This window comes from Lathyrus oleraceus, chromosome 1 (genome assembly GCF_024323335.1).
Source record: "Lathyrus oleraceus cultivar Zhongwan6 chromosome 1, CAAS_Psat_ZW6_1.0, whole genome shotgun sequence".
Taxonomy (NCBI): Eukaryota; Viridiplantae; Streptophyta; class Magnoliopsida; order Fabales; family Fabaceae; genus Lathyrus; species Lathyrus oleraceus.
This window is the reverse complement of record NC_066579.1, coordinates 38,579,636-38,596,661: the sequence shown is the minus strand read 5'-3', so window position 1 is coordinate 38,596,661 and position 17,026 is coordinate 38,579,636. Positions and strand designations below refer to the sequence as shown.

The following is a 17,026-nucleotide window of genomic DNA, read 5'->3' as shown; positions in this document are numbered from 1 at the left end:
AACACCGTTATGCACCTAACACATCACCCTACCATAGACGCCTTAGCCAAAACACTCAACAATCATTTAACTCAACCGTCCCTCCTCCTACCATAGCCAAGAAGCCCAAACATCTCAAAACCAAAACCTTCAACAACCATATGTATACCAAACACCAGAACAATCATTTCAATCTTTCCTTGACGCATCATTCACACCACTGTCTCCCTTTAATCGTCATGGTCACCCTCAAACAACTCAAACACAACCTAACTACTTTGGTATGAGTCATGAACTCAGCTATGGCGGTACCCCTTCGATCCATACACAAGACTACGTTGATTTGAATGACTATCTAAGACAATCTCCTGCAGTTGATGGTGATGTTCCTAGGCCCTCTAATACTCAAACACCTAGGGTGAGTCATCAACGTGAGTTAGGGCCACGAGTTCGGGTAACTAGGGGATGTGGGATCGGAGGTCGGCTAGGTGATCCCGGTCATCGATATTAGTCTTTTTTGTGTAAACGGGTATTAATATAAATATGAATTTGTCCTATTTCGACTTTATCTATCATGTACAATGTTTTTCAAAAAAAAAATTACAAAACACACACAAGTGGCAGATCAATTGGCGTCTCCTTTAAAACTTAACACATAGGCGTCAATTGGATTGACAACACAAGGAGCACTAGTCAATCCAATTGGCGCCTCCTCTCTAAGTTTAAGAACAGACGTCAATTCATCTGAACTCTCCTCTTCAAAGTGGAGTCAATTCATCTGACGTCTCCTCTTCAAAGTGGGGTAAATTGAGAATTTTTTTGAAAACATGATTATTTTGGGATACTTTTTGAAAAACAGAGGATATTTGGATAAAAAATTCTATAAAATACATATAACTAATAAAAAAAAATAAAAAAAGAAAGAATGAATTTTCTCTTTTTTTAAAAATGAATAAAAAATATAAACATCCACCAGACATTATCCATGACCCGCATCCGGTCAAAAACACGTAAAAATAACATTTTATTTATTTATTTTGAGACCAAGCATTCATTCATTCAAGCATGCTTCTTCTGATTGTGTTACAAAATGAGATTTAGAACCATTATTACATTTACTTTAAAACACTCCAATTCACTGCACACTAACGCCTTTCCAATTCCACAACATCACAACAAAAACTACTACCTTAAACTTGTTCGTTCGTGCAAACACTTGAACCCTCTCCACCAACTCTATGCCCATTTCCTTGTTTCAGGTCTCTTTCACCAATGCAATTTACCTCAATCAAACCCATCTCTCATTCTTTGTAATTCATTGATTAGACTCTATTCCAGACTTCATCACTTCCGCAAAGCTATAAACTTGTATCACACAATGTTAGAATTTGGACTTCAACCTGACAAATACACGTTTACCTTTGTTTTGAAGGCTTGTACTGGTGCTTTAGATTTTCATGAGGGTGTTTCTGTTTACCATGATGTAGCTGCTAGAGGGTTAGAATGTGATGTCTTTATTGGGACTAGTCTTGTTAACATGTTTTGTAAAATGGGTCATTTGGATAGTGCAAGGAAGGTGTTTGATAAAATGCCGAAGAAAGATGTTGCTTCTTGGAATGTGATGATTTCGGGTTTCTCGCAGAGCTTAGATCCTAGTGAGGCGTTGGAAATTTTTTGGAAGATGCAGGTGGAGGGTGTGGAGCCTGATACCGTGAGTATCTTGAACCTGGCTCCGGCTGTTTCTAGATTAGAGGATATTGGTGCCTGTGCGTCTATTCATGGTTATGTGGTTAGGAGAGGCATTTGTGACTTGGTTTCAATTTCAAACTCATTGATCGATATGTACTCTAAATGTGGTGAGATACATCTGGCTCATCGTATTTTTGACCGGATGCGGGTTATGGATGATGTCTCGTGGGCAACAATGATGGCTGGATATGTACAACATGGTTGTTACTTTGAGGTTCTTGAATTGTTTGATAAAATTAAGAATAAAAATGTTAAGATGAATAAAGTAGCAGTTGTAAATGCTCTTTTGGCAGCTGCAGAAATGAGAGACTTAGAGAAAGGGAAGGAAATTCATAATTATTCTTTGCAGATAGGGGTAATGTCAGATATTATTGTTGCTACTCCTGTAGTGAGCATGTATGTAAAATGTGGGGAGTTGAAGAAGGCAAAAAAATTGTTTCTGAGTCTTGAAGGAAGAGATTTGGTTGCTTGGTCTTCTTTTTTATCGGCTCTTGTTCAAGCTGGATACCCTGGAGAGGCATTGTCTATATTTCAAGAGATGCAGCATAAAGCCTTGAAACTTGACAAAGTGATTTTGACAATTCTTGTTTCCTCTTGTGCAGAAGTTTCAAATCTCAGATTAGGGAAGACTATGCACTGCTATGCTATTAAAGCAGATATGGAGTCCGATATCTCAGTAGTTACAACCCTTATCTCAATGTACACTAGATTTGAATTATTTATACATGCTATGAGGTTGTTCAACAGAATGCAAAATAAAGATGTTGTGGTGTGGAATACTTTGATAAATGGGTTTGTGAAATATGGTGATCCACATCTTGCATTGGAAATGTTCGATAGATTACAATCAAGTGGGATTCAACCAGATAGTGGAACCTTGGTGGGTATGGTTTCAGCTTGTTCCACTATGGATTACCTAGATATAGGAACATGCTTTCATGGAAATATTAAAAAGCGTGGTTTTGAATCTAACACTCATGTAAAAGTTGCGCTAATGGACATGTATGCCAAATGCGGGAGCCTTTTCTCAGCAGAATGCCTGTTTCTCTTAACCAAGCATGTAAAGGACGAGGTATCTTGGAATGTGATGATTTCAGGGTATCTGCATAATGGATATGCCAATGAAGCAATTTCCACTTTTCAATGGATGAAATTAGAAAACATCAGGCCCAGTTTAGTCACATTTGCGATCATCCTTCCTGCTGTATCGTATTTGACAGTATTAAAAGAGGCGATGGCTTTTCATGCCTGCATTATCCGAATGGGATTTCCATCTAGCATCCTTCTTGGAAACAGTCTCATAGACATGTATGCTAAATGTGGTCAACTTAGTTATTCTGAGAAATGTTTTCATGAAATGGAAAACAAAGACACTATCTCATGGAATGCAATGCTTTCAGGATATGCAATGCATGGCCAAGGTGAACGCGCTGTCACTCTTTTTTCACTAATGCAAGAGACTAATGTTCATGTTGATTCTATTTCGTACATCAGTGTATTATCTGCTTGTAGACACGCTGGTTTAATTCAAGAAGGAAGGAACATTTTTGCCTCCATGTGTGAAAAGCACCATGTTGAATCCAATATGGAACACTATGCATGCATGGTTGATCTTTTGGGCCGTGCTGGTTTATTTGATGAAGCTCTTAGTTTAATTAACAAAATTCCAACAGAACCAGATGCTCAAGTTTGGGGCGCCCTCCTGGGAGGGTGTAAAATTCATTCGAATGTCACATTAGGAGAGGTTGCCCTGCATCACCTTGTTAAACTTGAACCGAGAAATGCAGTTCATTATGTAGTTTTGTCAGATATTTATGCTCAATGTGGCAAGTGGAATGAGGCCAGAAGGACAAGATTACATATGAATGCTCATGGCTTGAAGAAAATTCCAGGATATAGTTGGATTGGAGCCCACAAACAAGGTTTGTGTCTTTCTTGCTAGTAACGAAGCTCTGCCACTATCAACACGGACTAGCAGAACAAATGAATTTTTTCTTTAAAACCAAAAAGACGAGAAGGTATGCAATCAAAGTTCCTCTTCCCGATTATAAATTGGAAAAAAAGCCTACAACTACAAGAATCACCAAGTTATGTAATCAAGTCGACGAGAATTTATACATTATTATCATGGTAACATTTAAAAATCTAGAATGGCTATCCATCCATGTGTGCTATGTAACTTTTGGAGATTCCTCATTTTGCATTGCCTAGTTTGAGCTGTCATACAGCAGCTGGAGGAGTTAACAGAAAAACAAAGAAGATGACACAAAACAGCTTGTGAGTTGATCAAATCTGCTTTCTAGAAAGCTTTTGAGAATTAGGATTGCAAATGCTGCAGAAGTATGCTGAAGAGAACCGTCTAATTCTACAGCTTCAGCAGTTGACCAATTTTGGAATGAATAGGTGGTCCTGGTCGCAAATTTCCTGAACAGAAAGGCCGGAGAATACTGCCACTGTTTGTACGTTGGTCAGGTTTCACATTGCTTTTATGAGAAGAGATGGAAGGTGCTTATATTATAACATTAATCTATTGTTTCTTAAATTTTAGATTTTACAAGGTACAAATTCATGCTTTTAAATTGCTTGTTTCAGCTGATTTTGGACAATTTGAGACATCAAGATATTAAAAATAGAAATAAAGAGGTTAAGTTCCTAAACTTGTTTTTCATTGTATAACTGTTTACTTACACTTGTATGAACTTGATGGTATTTGGCACCTGAGCTTTCAAGTTACTTGTTTTTTTAGTTCAGTTCATGGATTCAACAATCTTTGGCTGTTATTTAATTACCTTCTTCAGTGATAATTGATATTGCTTTTAGTTATTGTTCAGCAGACTGGAAATCAAGACACTTTGGGTTCATAGAATTTGCACGAACTGTTTACTGTGTTGTGACTTCTGTCTATTATATTTATTGTTAACTGTTACTCCTTTATGATAATTTACTTTGGCCTGTAGGAAGCAAATATTTTAGCCAAAACCATTCACAGTTATTTGTTTTGTGAACACCTTGAGGCTAATGTGTTACCTCCTGCCTGAGCTATTCATCAAAAAGTTCCAAGTTATCAGGTAAATTTTTCCCTATATAGGGTTCATCGCAAGTTTTTTCAATGTTAAGACTGTTTTTTTCTCTTTTCTTTTCTTTGTACTGCACTCAAATATTCATTAGGAAAAACCATCATGTTCCACATGCCAGAATAATGAGCAGAGCATCTTTCCTTCTATGAAAGCATATAAAATGGCATATCTGGTCACTTTAGTTTTGTTAGAAATCATAAGCCAAGAAATTGAGAGAGTGCGGGAAAAATAGGAGAGAAAATTAATATACTGGAATTTGTATTCTGTATTAGCTAACTTAAAACTGAAACAAAAGCAAATATTTAAAGCGAAAACAGATATAAACTGTTGAGCACAATTGAAATTTGTTTGGTTCTGTCACTTATAAAATCCTAGCAACTAAAAGCTTCAATTAAACAGGCTGTGTGTAACATGTAAGACCCAAGACAGGACTGATAAACAACAGAAGCATGACTGAATGGTATTTTAAATGTATCAAGAAGATTAAATGAAAATGTGTGGTTTTTCTTTATAGATGTAGAGGATTCAATTATTGTTCAAGTCATTGAACTCGGTCCAAACTCAATGAGAGCAACATGACAGGGCATACAGTTTGATTATGAAATGTATTTTTGGATTTTGTTTGTTTGGTTCTTAGTATAAAAGAAAATCTGTTATGTTAGTTGCTGTTGTAATTTCAGGAAACAACACAAGAAATTGGTGGAAAAGATTATGAAATGAGGTAAAAAGGATAGAGGTTCTAAGATTCTAAGCTTTTCATCTTTCATTGTACAGTTTTTCTTCTTCATATATGGGTTTAGCTTATGTCCATTGCCCCCTCCAAAGTTTTGTATGGTTATGTGTACCTAGTTAGATAGTTGATGACTATTTCTCTACCACTGTACTTCTACTCAATACTTATAACTTAAGTAAGTTTTGGGAACGTATGTACCAAAATTTATATATCAGTAGAAATACAGACTTATATATAACAGTAGAAATACAGACACTAAAGTTTGTCTTTTTCCATTGCGCTTAATTAGACATTAATTTTATTGCACGATTTTGTTATACATGCTTCACATTATTACTCATACGCTCTAAGAGCAAACAATCAGTTTAGTTTTTGAATGCGTGAAGCGCTGTCCTAAATGTATTAAAGCTGAAACTACACTTTTAGTGTTTTTTTGCTGTTGATGTTAATTCTAAGGACTAAATTGATCAATAAAATACACATTTAAAAATTAAATTGACTACTTATACACAGAATTGAAGACTATAATGACTAATTAAAGATGCTTGCAAATGTCTGTAATTCTGATACATTAAAAAATGGGGTTATTTTTCCAACCCTATGGGATGAAGTGTCAATTTCGGAAGTACATTTTTGCACGCACATTAAATACACACTAGTATTTCATAAGTAAGTCATCCACTCTATTTTTTGAAAAAAAAAATAATTCGGAGATGTATCTTCGTGATTTTTGTTAGGGGAGTCTCTAAGTGCATTTTCGAACTAATCCCTAAAAGTATTTTGAGTTTCATAAGTGAATCTTTCACCTCATTTTTGACAAAAATTTGTCTCGAGATACATCTCCGTAATTTTTGCAAGGTGAGTCTATAAGTGCATCTCCGAACTAACATTAGAAAGCATTTGTAAGTTTGTGTCCTAAATTTAATATTTTTTAGGCAACTTATATTTTAGACTATTTATACTAAGGATATCATAAAACCATGCATGCAATTAATGTAATTCAAGAATGTCAAATATAAATTCAAACATTTATATAAATACACATTAATTAAATTAGTCGAAAACATTACCATGAATTTTTTTTTGTTATGAAAATACATGCAAAAATACAACTATTATCAAAATATAAATAAACATGAACTATTGGATGTATCCAATCCCTTGTATTGCAAGGCATTTCGTGCCTCGACCACATGACTTGTACAATGGTCAACTGAGGATTGCCTTCCTCAAAGTGTCCAGTCGATATGCATGCTCTCCCAATCTCCACAACACGCCGACAATACGTCAAGGGCATGGTTATCCCTAACATTCTAATTTTTCAAGATCTTATGATGAGCTGACATAGGTGGTGCTCCCGTAACATCTAGTGTCATGCAAGGATGTGACATATTATAGAACAATTGGATGCAGCAAAATGCAGAAGTCCATGGTTCAGGAGCTGGCATACTGCATGCATCCTCTGGTGCCAAATGACTATGACATCAAGAACTTTGTGGTGGGCTATTGGAGGAGCATACACGGAGGGATGTCTTGGAATAACATGCATAAAATCAAATTGGCGCATGACTCGCTCGAGTAGATGTGGATACATCAAACATGATCCACAAGCCAGCCATCAGGAGTATAAGGATATGTCGTCCAAGGGACGCGTTTGACGATGAACGTCGTACATGTAGTATCAGATTTCATCTGACGTAGTGCGATCAATAAACACTTGAACGACTCTTTTGCGTGATTCTCCCTGAGTGGGATAAAGGGGAAAGCATGTGGCAAATCCTCAAGGTATTTATCCTTAAGTTTCTAGTTGAATATGCGAGAAAAGTGAGAAAGCATCCATGCCTACAAATGATTCAGATAAAATATTAGTAACGGGGTAGCACAAGTGTTATAAAATATTAGTAACAGTAAAAGTGCAAAGTTATTATCGTAAACAACGTTCGACTTCCTGTCATTTGTTTTGTCTTCCAAAGACAACCTTCACTAAGTTTTGAATACAGATAAACCAAACACCGACACCCTAGTTGTACTCGTGGATCCTTCCTAAGTCGATGAAGTATGTAAGGTAGACAACATCAACATAGGTTTCACTTTTTTCCACAAATATGGACGTGTCAACCAAGTACATAAAGTATGACCTCAAATGGAAGGAAGAAGCAAAAATCCAGCATGCCCTATGCCCTAAACTTCAAAAAAGGTGAATGCATGTCTCAATAAACTACGTATTATGAATGTAATTACAATATAAAGCACCTTAAATAAACTATTTAACTAATGCATGCATCACAACTCAAAAAGGGGAAGGAAATAAGAAACTTATCAAATGTGAGAAAGTTTGAATGGAGTGAAGTGTATGTCTTGGAATTAAATGTAACGAGATAGAAGTAGTGTCTAGCTTGAAAATGTCATAATTGCAATTTTCTCACGAGCTCTTTTGGTTTTTTTGAAAGTTTAACAAATGAAGAAAAAGGAAGATGGAAGTTTGACATGAGGTATATGAATCAAAACCCGTTCGGAGATGCATCTCCGTAAAAATCACTGAGTTTTGAAATCAAGGTTATTGGGAAAGTGCATTTACAGAGGCATCCTAAAATTGTTACGAAAATGCATCTTCAGACTAAATTTTGGACAAAATAGGGGTTGCTCACTTATGAAGTGTTAAGGTGTGGGTATTTGGGATGTGTCTGAAGATGCATTTCCAGAATTAAGAAGCATTTTAGATTTTTCACTAGGATGCACTAGCACCCCATGAGGTGTACAAAGTAGCCCCCCTAAAAAAATTGTACGACATTGTTTCACATAGGACTATAAAAAGAGAATGGGCTACATAAGTCAGTCCACAAGACTGGATAAAATACTGGGTTGTTAAAGTTCAGCCCATATTTTTCATGGTTTTTTATCAGGGAATTACTCAACACAACCAATGTGTTACTCATGCATCCTATGGAAATTCCAAAAATAACCCCCAATTTTGAAGATGGAATCCGGGTCCACTTAAAACAAAAACAAATTTTAGAGATTAAAAATAACCCTCAAAGTATGCTATTAAGCAATTTCGAATATTGGAATCTGGACGTGTCTAAAGATAACATCCATAATGGAATTAAAAACGCGCAATTTTCAAACTAATTCGGATTCCAAAGTTTGAATTTAATCTAGAGATTGGAATTCAAACGATTTTGTTTAAGTAGCGTGCGTCTTTCCCTCTCCCTTCACATTTCCATTTTTGCAAAAGAGCAAAAAATAGAGAATACAAAGATAGAGTACTCATAAGCGATTATAGAGTAATTTCTCCTCATTTCAACCCTAATAAAAGCTTTTATCCATTGTATTAAAGCTCTACACCGCTGTATTACACTTATTTGAAACTCCTCTCCATTGCATTGGTAAGTTACTCATTCTCTTTTGTTTTTTGATTTCCCATTCCTGCATTATTGAAAAAGACCATAGGTATATAGTTTAGGCTTAAATGCAATAAAAATGTTTGTTATGCTTATCTTGAACGACATCGCATTGTGTTTTTGAGCATTATGACTTATAGGGTTCACATGTTATGTTTTGTCTACGTTGACTATGGTTCGCATGCAGTCCAGATTGTACAATCCTGGCCGTTAATCTGGAAATTGGAATCAAGATTGTTGTGTTATCTAATTTTTGGTTATGCATGTTGTTTCTATTTTCATGTTATGACATATCTATGGTGTGCTTGTTTGATTGCAAAAAAAATGTTTAATAACCACAAAATATTGAGACACGTTAGAGTGTCCCAACATGCTTTCGTTCGCAGGGAGAAAACTAGACCCTTGTGACCTGCCGTTAGAGAGACTTATTTTCCTGGTGAGGGATCATTTTCAGGGGTTCACGGGTCTCCTACATATTCCTCATGTATTCACATGTCTATTGATGCCTTTGAAGCCCCTCTTGCTCCATAAGTCGTTGTTTCCCCAGATCCCCCCTACGAGTTTCCTAGGAGGCCCCTCAGACCTTTCACTACTCCCTATGTATCAAGACCATGCGACTAGAGACATATGGGACAAAAAGGTAATATAAATATTTTTATTACTCTTTTAAACATTTGTGTTATAATATTATAATTGTTTGACGATGTATTTATTATTGCACTCCTATGATACGTTGAAGTGTATCAACCTTAGAAGGAAGTCTGTGAGGTTGGCGTAGCCTGATGAGCCATGGTTCCATGATGTCATGCATCTATCTAGGTTGTAGGACTTATGCAAGACTGACTATGATTATATTAACCAACACTTATTGCCTGGTTTTGTGGAAAGATGGCATGCAGAGACATCATCATTTCATCTTTTGGTAGGTGAGATGTCCATCACACTTGATGGTGTCTCATGCCTCCTTTATCTCCCCATCTAGGGAAAATTATTAAACTACTTTAGGACCACCAAATTTGAGGCCTTAGACATGATGATGACATATTTGAGAGCAAACTTGGGGAAAGCTCGACGAGAGTTAAATGACACTAGTGAGTGGCATGCTAGGTTTTCATTTTTTATTGATCTGTATGAGCACCATTCGGTTGCAACTGTGGATGTTAAAGGTGATTATGCACGGGTTGCATACAACAAAGTGTGTGCATTGAGGTGATACATCTTGGTTTTGGTCGACACGTCCATTTTTATGGAAAAAAGTGTGACCTATGTCGATGTTATCTACCCCCTGTGTTTTATTGACTTGGAGAAGATCCACGAGTATAACTAGGGGTTTCTTGTTTGGTGTACCTCTACTCCAATCTAATTGAGGGTAGTATGATAAAGACTAGACATTTGAATGGAAACAATGGTATATTTATAGTAATTGTTTTGCAACTTTACTGATATTAACGTTATAATACATACATCATTCTTTTACTAATATTTCATTTGAACCATTTCCAGGCTTGGATCCACCAATATTTTCCATATCTTGCTGGTCGGGAATATGTGGATAACTACTCTGAGGCCCTATCACGTGCGTGATTGATCATTATGTTTAGAGGGAATTAGGAGATCAAGCCATTTTGAGTTGTACCTGACCGCATCGTGGAAGATGATATTAACTTGATGGGGTACGACGATCATCGTGAGGCACATCCTTTGGAGGGCATTGTATTCTGTATGACTGGTATGTGGATCTCGACTTATGTACCACCCATCTACCTGAGAGAGTCATACACCAGTTTGGATATATCCAAGGTATACCCAGAGACCCCACGGTTGTTGCTCTTGCCACTGTCCACCGTACTTTGATCATCTGGTGCTAGAGGATGTACGGCGTGTGCCATCTCCTCATCCATAGAGTATGATATATGACTACATCCAATGGTTTTATAGAGTGTCACATCCTTTCATGACACCAGATGCAGAGGAAGATCCATCAATGCCAACTCATCAAGACATCTTTGAGGAGGAGAAGGCATGGGTGAGTTATGTCGTTGATGTGTTACCTGCATGTCAATGCATTTTGGATATTAGGATAAGGGTCATAGCTAGGGGCGAGTTTGAGGAAGACATCCCTCATATTACCACTTTATAGTCCATCTTAGCAGAGGCACAAAATGCATTGCAGTACCGAAGGTAGATGAGGAGTAGGGTGTAGATCTATGTGCTTGCAGGTATTGACAAGATGATCCAAGGTGGTGAAGTTTATATATAGCAAAGTCTCAAGTCAACTGAGTAGCCGTTTAGTTTTGATGATGACAACACTTAATATCAAACGATATCTAGTGAAGTTAGTATATGTTAAAGATAGCTCAAGCGATCAAAGATGTTCAATATGGTTGATTAAGCCATCCTCTTGAATCAAACTATCTTCTTGAATATGATCTTGAAGATCAAGACATATCTTTGAAGTCAACACTATGGTCAAATGACATTCAAGTGAAGACTTCTTTTTCAAGGTCCGTCGATGGTTTAATCTCTCAACTCTCAAATTATGGTAATTAACATAAACATATCTAAAGCCTTATTAATAAGATTCAAAGTTCTTCTATGATATTAAACTCAAAGATAATAATGTAAAGACATGAAGCTTCAAAGTTGTGAAAGAGAGGAAGTGTGAAAGTTATTTTGGTTGTGTATGTCTAAGTGATCAGTGTCTTGTAAAGATACAAGGGTATTTTTAGAAATACAATGGCAAAACTGCACACACGTTAAATACCTTTTGATATTCCTCTCATATTTTATTTAAACCACTTGAAAATGTTTTTATAGCCTAGCCAACTGTTTATAGGAGTGTCTGCTTGATTGGGAGATTTTTTCCACTAAATAATTAATTAGACATATACCTAAATTGGGTCTAATATCGAATGGGATAATCTCTTACTGATTGCTAATGGCTAAATATCATAACCTTCCATTTGTAGTTTGAAAAAAAAAATTAATTATTTGAGGCCCACAATCGATTAGCCTAATTGATTATGACATTGATTTATCCCATGGATTATTTCCAAATTTAAACCCAAGTCTTGCATATAAATAAAATGTTTCTCTATCAATTTTCAATATCCAAAGAGTGAGCGTTGATCTCACTTTCATTTCTCTCATCATTTTTACTAAATATCTCATTTTTCTCACATATATTTAGCCATAATGCTTTGAGAGTATTCTTGATTCTAAGAGAGGATATTTGTTCGGGGTGAGGTCTGTAATTTACCGAGAGTGTATTATCTCTTGAGTAAATATTTCTTCTCTAAGAAGTTATTTTGGATGCGAGCTAAACCAATAAAAGCTTTGGTTTATGGGTTGTCCTATGAAGTCTTTGTTTGGTTTGTGAGTTTTGCTAAGAAAAACTCTATTTTGGTTCGTGAAGATCATCCATTAAAATCTCCACAACGATTCTTGAGCTCAGAGTCTGGCTAAAATCTCAGTTGGTTCTTGAGTTCAATCTGGTAAAAGCTCAGTTGGTTCTATATTAGCTCGTGGAAAATCTTAACTCGGTTTCTGGTTAGCCTGTGCAAAATTCGAGTTCAATTCAGAGGATAGCCAACTCAAAATTGCATCTTTGTTCAAGATCAGCCCATAGAAAATATCTATTTGGTCTGTAAGATAATCTCTTTAAGCCTTGTTCTTTGTTTGGTTAGAAGTTACCCTTAAAACTCCATCTCCTTGTATAAGAAGGTTCGTGGGCAATCCTTCTAAAAGTTCTCCAGTTTATTGGATACTCTAAAGAATAATTATTGGGGATATGATTATTTCAATTTAGGCTGAACCTATATAAATCTATGGTGTATCTCTATGTCCATTATCTCCATACTTTATTGTCTTTACTTTGCTTTTCCTCTTCTTATTCAATCGTATATTTTAAAATGTTTTCAAACTGATTTTCCAAATGGTTTTGTTTTCAATCAAAGTTTTTAAACCTTCACAATTCAACCCCCCCCCCCCCCCCCCCATACACACACACACTTCTTTATGAAGTCACATGTTTAACAAGTGGCATCAGATCCTAACTTATATCTCCCCTCCCCCCACCCCACCCCCACTTATTTATGAAGTCACGGTTCAACAAGTGGCATCAGATCCTAACTTATGTTTAAAGACTAATCTTCTAAGGAGAAAGATAACTTTCAACACTTTTTCTAACAAGTGGACTTTCCTAAACACACATCCATTGTTTAATAGTGATAGGTTTGAATTGTAGAAACAATAATCAATGGTCTGACTATTCATACTCACTGTGTTAAAGGTGAAGTAGCAGATAAACCAGATTTCCTTTGGACCAAAGAAGACAAGAGAAAGTTTAAATTTTATTTTAAAGCTAAAAACTTTTTTAGTTATGAATTTAGGTGAAATAAATTTTCTTATGTCCTTAAATACAATTCTGCCAAGGAAATATGGAACACTCTTGAAATGATCTATGGATTCTCTCCAAGTATCGAACATGAGGGGATGAACACACAAGACAAAGTAGTTGAAATACCAGATGAATGTGAATGTTATCTTCAAAATGGTGATTAACCCTTAGAAATCTTGGAAACCATGTTATAACCTTCATAGCTAAGAAATATCTAAGAGTTAAGAATTGGAATGAGAAATTTGATTCAATTCTAAATCAAGAGATTGGAATGTTTATAACTTTTAAGAAAATTCCAAGAAGGAAGAAATCAACGAGAAACTTAACGATTTGATTAAACTATTATAATATGAAGGAATGAATTCAAAAATCCTTGGATAATCTTTAGTATCTTCATCAAAGATCTATTTTGAAGAATAATAATAAGAAGAAAAGTCAACTCAATTTCATTTGAAAGAACAATATCGGTGAACAAACGGTCCTCAGAAGATTCAACATCCAACAATGGAGAAACTTCATCAAGGAGAAAATATAAATAAGATGAAGAAGTTTCATCCAGGGGAATCTTCGAAAAAAATAATAAGAAAAAAGTCTCAACAAGAAATATCATTTAAGAATCAACATGAAGGAGAAATAAACAAGAATCAACCTCTAGTAGAATCTTCGAAGATCCTTCATCAAATGAAGAAGTTTTATTGAAAGTTTCTAATGAAGAATATTGTTATGAGGTAACAAATTTATCGTGAAAGAAACTTTTTGAATAAAATACTAAGTTAATTGAGGAACATGATAAGATGGAAAAATATAACTTAGATCTTAAGGACAACATTCAGTTTCTAGAGAATAGCAATGAAGCGCCGAGGTATGAAATGGTTAATCTTAGAAACCAAACTAGTAAATGTGAGACTTGTATATTGAAGAAAAAGAAAGTGAAATACATGCATGAAACCCTAATTAAATTTACTACAGGGAAATAAAAACTATATTTGATTCTATCAAATCAAATGCCTTCCTTGAATAAAACTGGTAGGTTTTAAATCGAGTAGATCACATAATAAAAGCTTAAATAGGGAGAAATTTAATTGCCCTACTTATAAATGCTCGTTTTGTGATAAGTTTGTCCGCCTAGATACATTATGTTATGATAAACTAAGAAGGTATGAAGTTAATAACCTTAGACCTCTTAGAGAGCTACTAACGCACTAGGATCTAAAAAGATCGGGTACTAAAGGTGAAAGTCTGACTTATTTTGCATGGATACTTTATAACTTTAATCAAGCCTCAGTGCATATTAAATGATGATGTGCAAAGCAAATTTATACTTTGAGTATACAAGATAAGATATTGCCTAATGGTGTTTGATGGTTCTAATGTTTATGATCCAAGAATGTTTGTCGATGGTGTATTTCAATGGATGTGATCATAGTTCTTTTGTTGAGGATGCTTTTCAACATTCATAATGATATGTGATGATCATTTAACTTCTTAGAAGGTTGAGGGGATAAGTCAGTAATGGATTTATCAGTCTCATGGTTTAGCCAAACTCTTGTATCAAATAATTTGCAGAGAAGGATTTACGAAAGTGTTTTGTCGTTCCCTCAAAAGGGGGAGTTTGTTTTATCAAGTCTACTTGGAATTTAAGGTGGTACACTTTTAGAACTTGAAAAATATGAAAATCTGATTAAACCTCTAAATAAGTGGTTTATAGACTGCTTAATAATTTTAAATTATTTTTACTAATGACCAAATGGGTGTAAAAAGAAGTCTGCCAAAGCTAAATATCAACCCCAAACCCAAAAGAACAAAGAGGCTGATATCAAGGAAAATAATATATTATCCTAATCGATTAAATGATTTATACATTTCAAATTTCAAGCAAAATCAGATTGTATATTTGCCTCAAACCAAATCAAATCAGAGCATCAATGAAGAATGCATGAAATCTTCAAAATCAACCACAAATAATCGATTAGGTCCCTTAAATAATCAATTATCACACATGTTTTTCAAATTCTTGCTTCCAATCTTTTTTGTGCCAAATATTCAAGTATTTTGTGAAGTTTTTACATGCCTAAACACTCAAAAGAAACGCTATAAATATGTACTCATATTCCCTCCTTTTACATCTCCATTCTTCTTTTCTTCTTTTGTTTTTCCTTGTTGTTTGTGAATACTGTTTTAGTACTCCGTAATCATCATCATGACCCCTTAGAGATTAAGATTTCCCTCTCCTTCCTATCTCTCCGATGACTTCTCATATCAAGAACAAAAAGGGATATTCTTTCAAGAATACGTAAATATGGTGGTTTTAGGTGTCCATACCTTGGATGCTAAAAGATTTCAAGAATGTGAATTATTCAAGACTTTTGAAGAATCAAACTTAAAGGTATTCATCTGCAACCCTCCAAGAGAAATGTATTCATTCTTAGTCAAGATGTTCTATTCAAATCTCTACTTCACCAATGGTATTCTCTACTCCAAAGTTATAAAGCATAAGACATCTTTGCTTTTGGAGGGATTTACTGAAGTTTTGGATCTACCCAATGATGGACCTCATTTCAAGATAGATGAATCGAGAAAAGGTGATAACTACATGTATAAGACTTTTGCCTCTTTTTATTTTGGAATCAAATTCATGTGTTTATTCTTCATTCACTGTAGGCTTTGTGCGCCTGAAAATTCTTTTAATTCATTAAGTGGCAAATCATCTACTCTCTACAAGGAAGAGAAACTTTAGTCACTTAAATAGATATGGTGTTATCGTAGTATGACTACTTGCTGATAAAATGAATCAAATTATGAAATTGCAGTGATCCAAGACATGTTAGGGAGCAAAAGGAAAGGAATATGTATGTCATATGGTGACTTAGTCACAGAGATCTTGAAACATGTTGGGTACAACTTTGAAGGAGAAGCATTGACGCAAAATGGAAAAAAATAGGAGAGGCGGCATTATGGTTAATGTGGTACACAATTTTGATGGGGAGATATTTAAAAAGTTTCCCAAAGAAAATAAAATGTCTATGGAATAACATGAATCTCCTCAACAAGAAGCTCTTGTGATTCTAGAATAATTTGACTATGATATCCCATAAACACCCTCGGTTGAAGAACTACTCAAGGACAACATCAAGAGACTAAAGCACAATGATAAGAAAGTCAACTTTTTGGCCCATCACTGTCCAAGACTTAGGGAAATGATCATCGATGTTTTTATTGTTGTTAATTAGTTTATTTCCATGGTTCCTTATATTTTTTTCTTCATTTTACCATAGAGAATGGGTATTTTTCATTGTGTTTCAGTTTAAAGGAATTTGGCATTTACCATGGAAGAAAAGAGAAGAAAAATAAAAAGAGATGCGAGTAATAAAAAAAGATGATAGGTAAGTCGTCATGAGCATAACACCCCACATGACTTGGGAGGACGACTGCCATGGTCCTAAGAAACATATTGTCATTGGAGTAGTAAGGAAATATGGATTTATAATGTTGATGCCCTGAAGGGCAGGCCGTCATCACCCATGACGATCGTCAGGGGCTCAGACCTCATGATTCTCACTTTTAGTTTCATGATTCAGTCGGTTTCCTTGGTAGTTTCTTGTGTTTGCACAACCTCTAGTGCATTCAACTGCCTTTTTGAGTGCCAAAGTAGACATATAACATTATTGTAACACATAGAAAAAGAGGC

At 35.3% G+C, this 17,026-nt stretch overlaps 1 protein-coding gene across 3 annotated transcripts; it reads left to right on the top strand.

The window, feature by feature from the left end:
- The first annotated feature begins 1,031 nt into the window (after positions 1 to 1,031).
- Positions 1,032 to 5,807, top strand: LOC127089531 (pentatricopeptide repeat-containing protein At2g39620). Of its 3 annotated transcripts, XM_051029367.1 has the most exons (4): positions 1,032 to 4,233; positions 4,321 to 4,371; positions 4,686 to 4,796; positions 5,486 to 5,807. In XM_051029367.1, the coding sequence occupies exon 1, from the start codon at positions 1,070 to 1,072 to the stop codon at positions 3,668 to 3,670; it is 2,601 nt and encodes an 866-aa protein (XP_050885324.1). In that variant the 5' UTR covers positions 1,032 to 1,069; the 3' UTR covers positions 3,671 to 4,233; positions 4,321 to 4,371; positions 4,686 to 4,796; positions 5,486 to 5,807. The 3 variants fall into 3 exon arrangements, with proteins under 3 accessions (XP_050885324.1, XP_050885321.1, XP_050885329.1); XM_051029364.1 differs by having other exon boundaries at positions 4,321 to 4,796; XM_051029372.1 differs by having other exon boundaries at positions 4,321 to 4,796; positions 5,205 to 5,807.
- Positions 5,808 to 17,026: the final 11,219 nt, after the last annotated feature.

Coding starts and splice junctions, on each gene's coding strand:
- LOC127089531 (XM_051029367.1), top strand. CDS start 1,070: ATGAGATTTAGAACCATTATTACATTTACTTTAAAACACTCCAATTCA.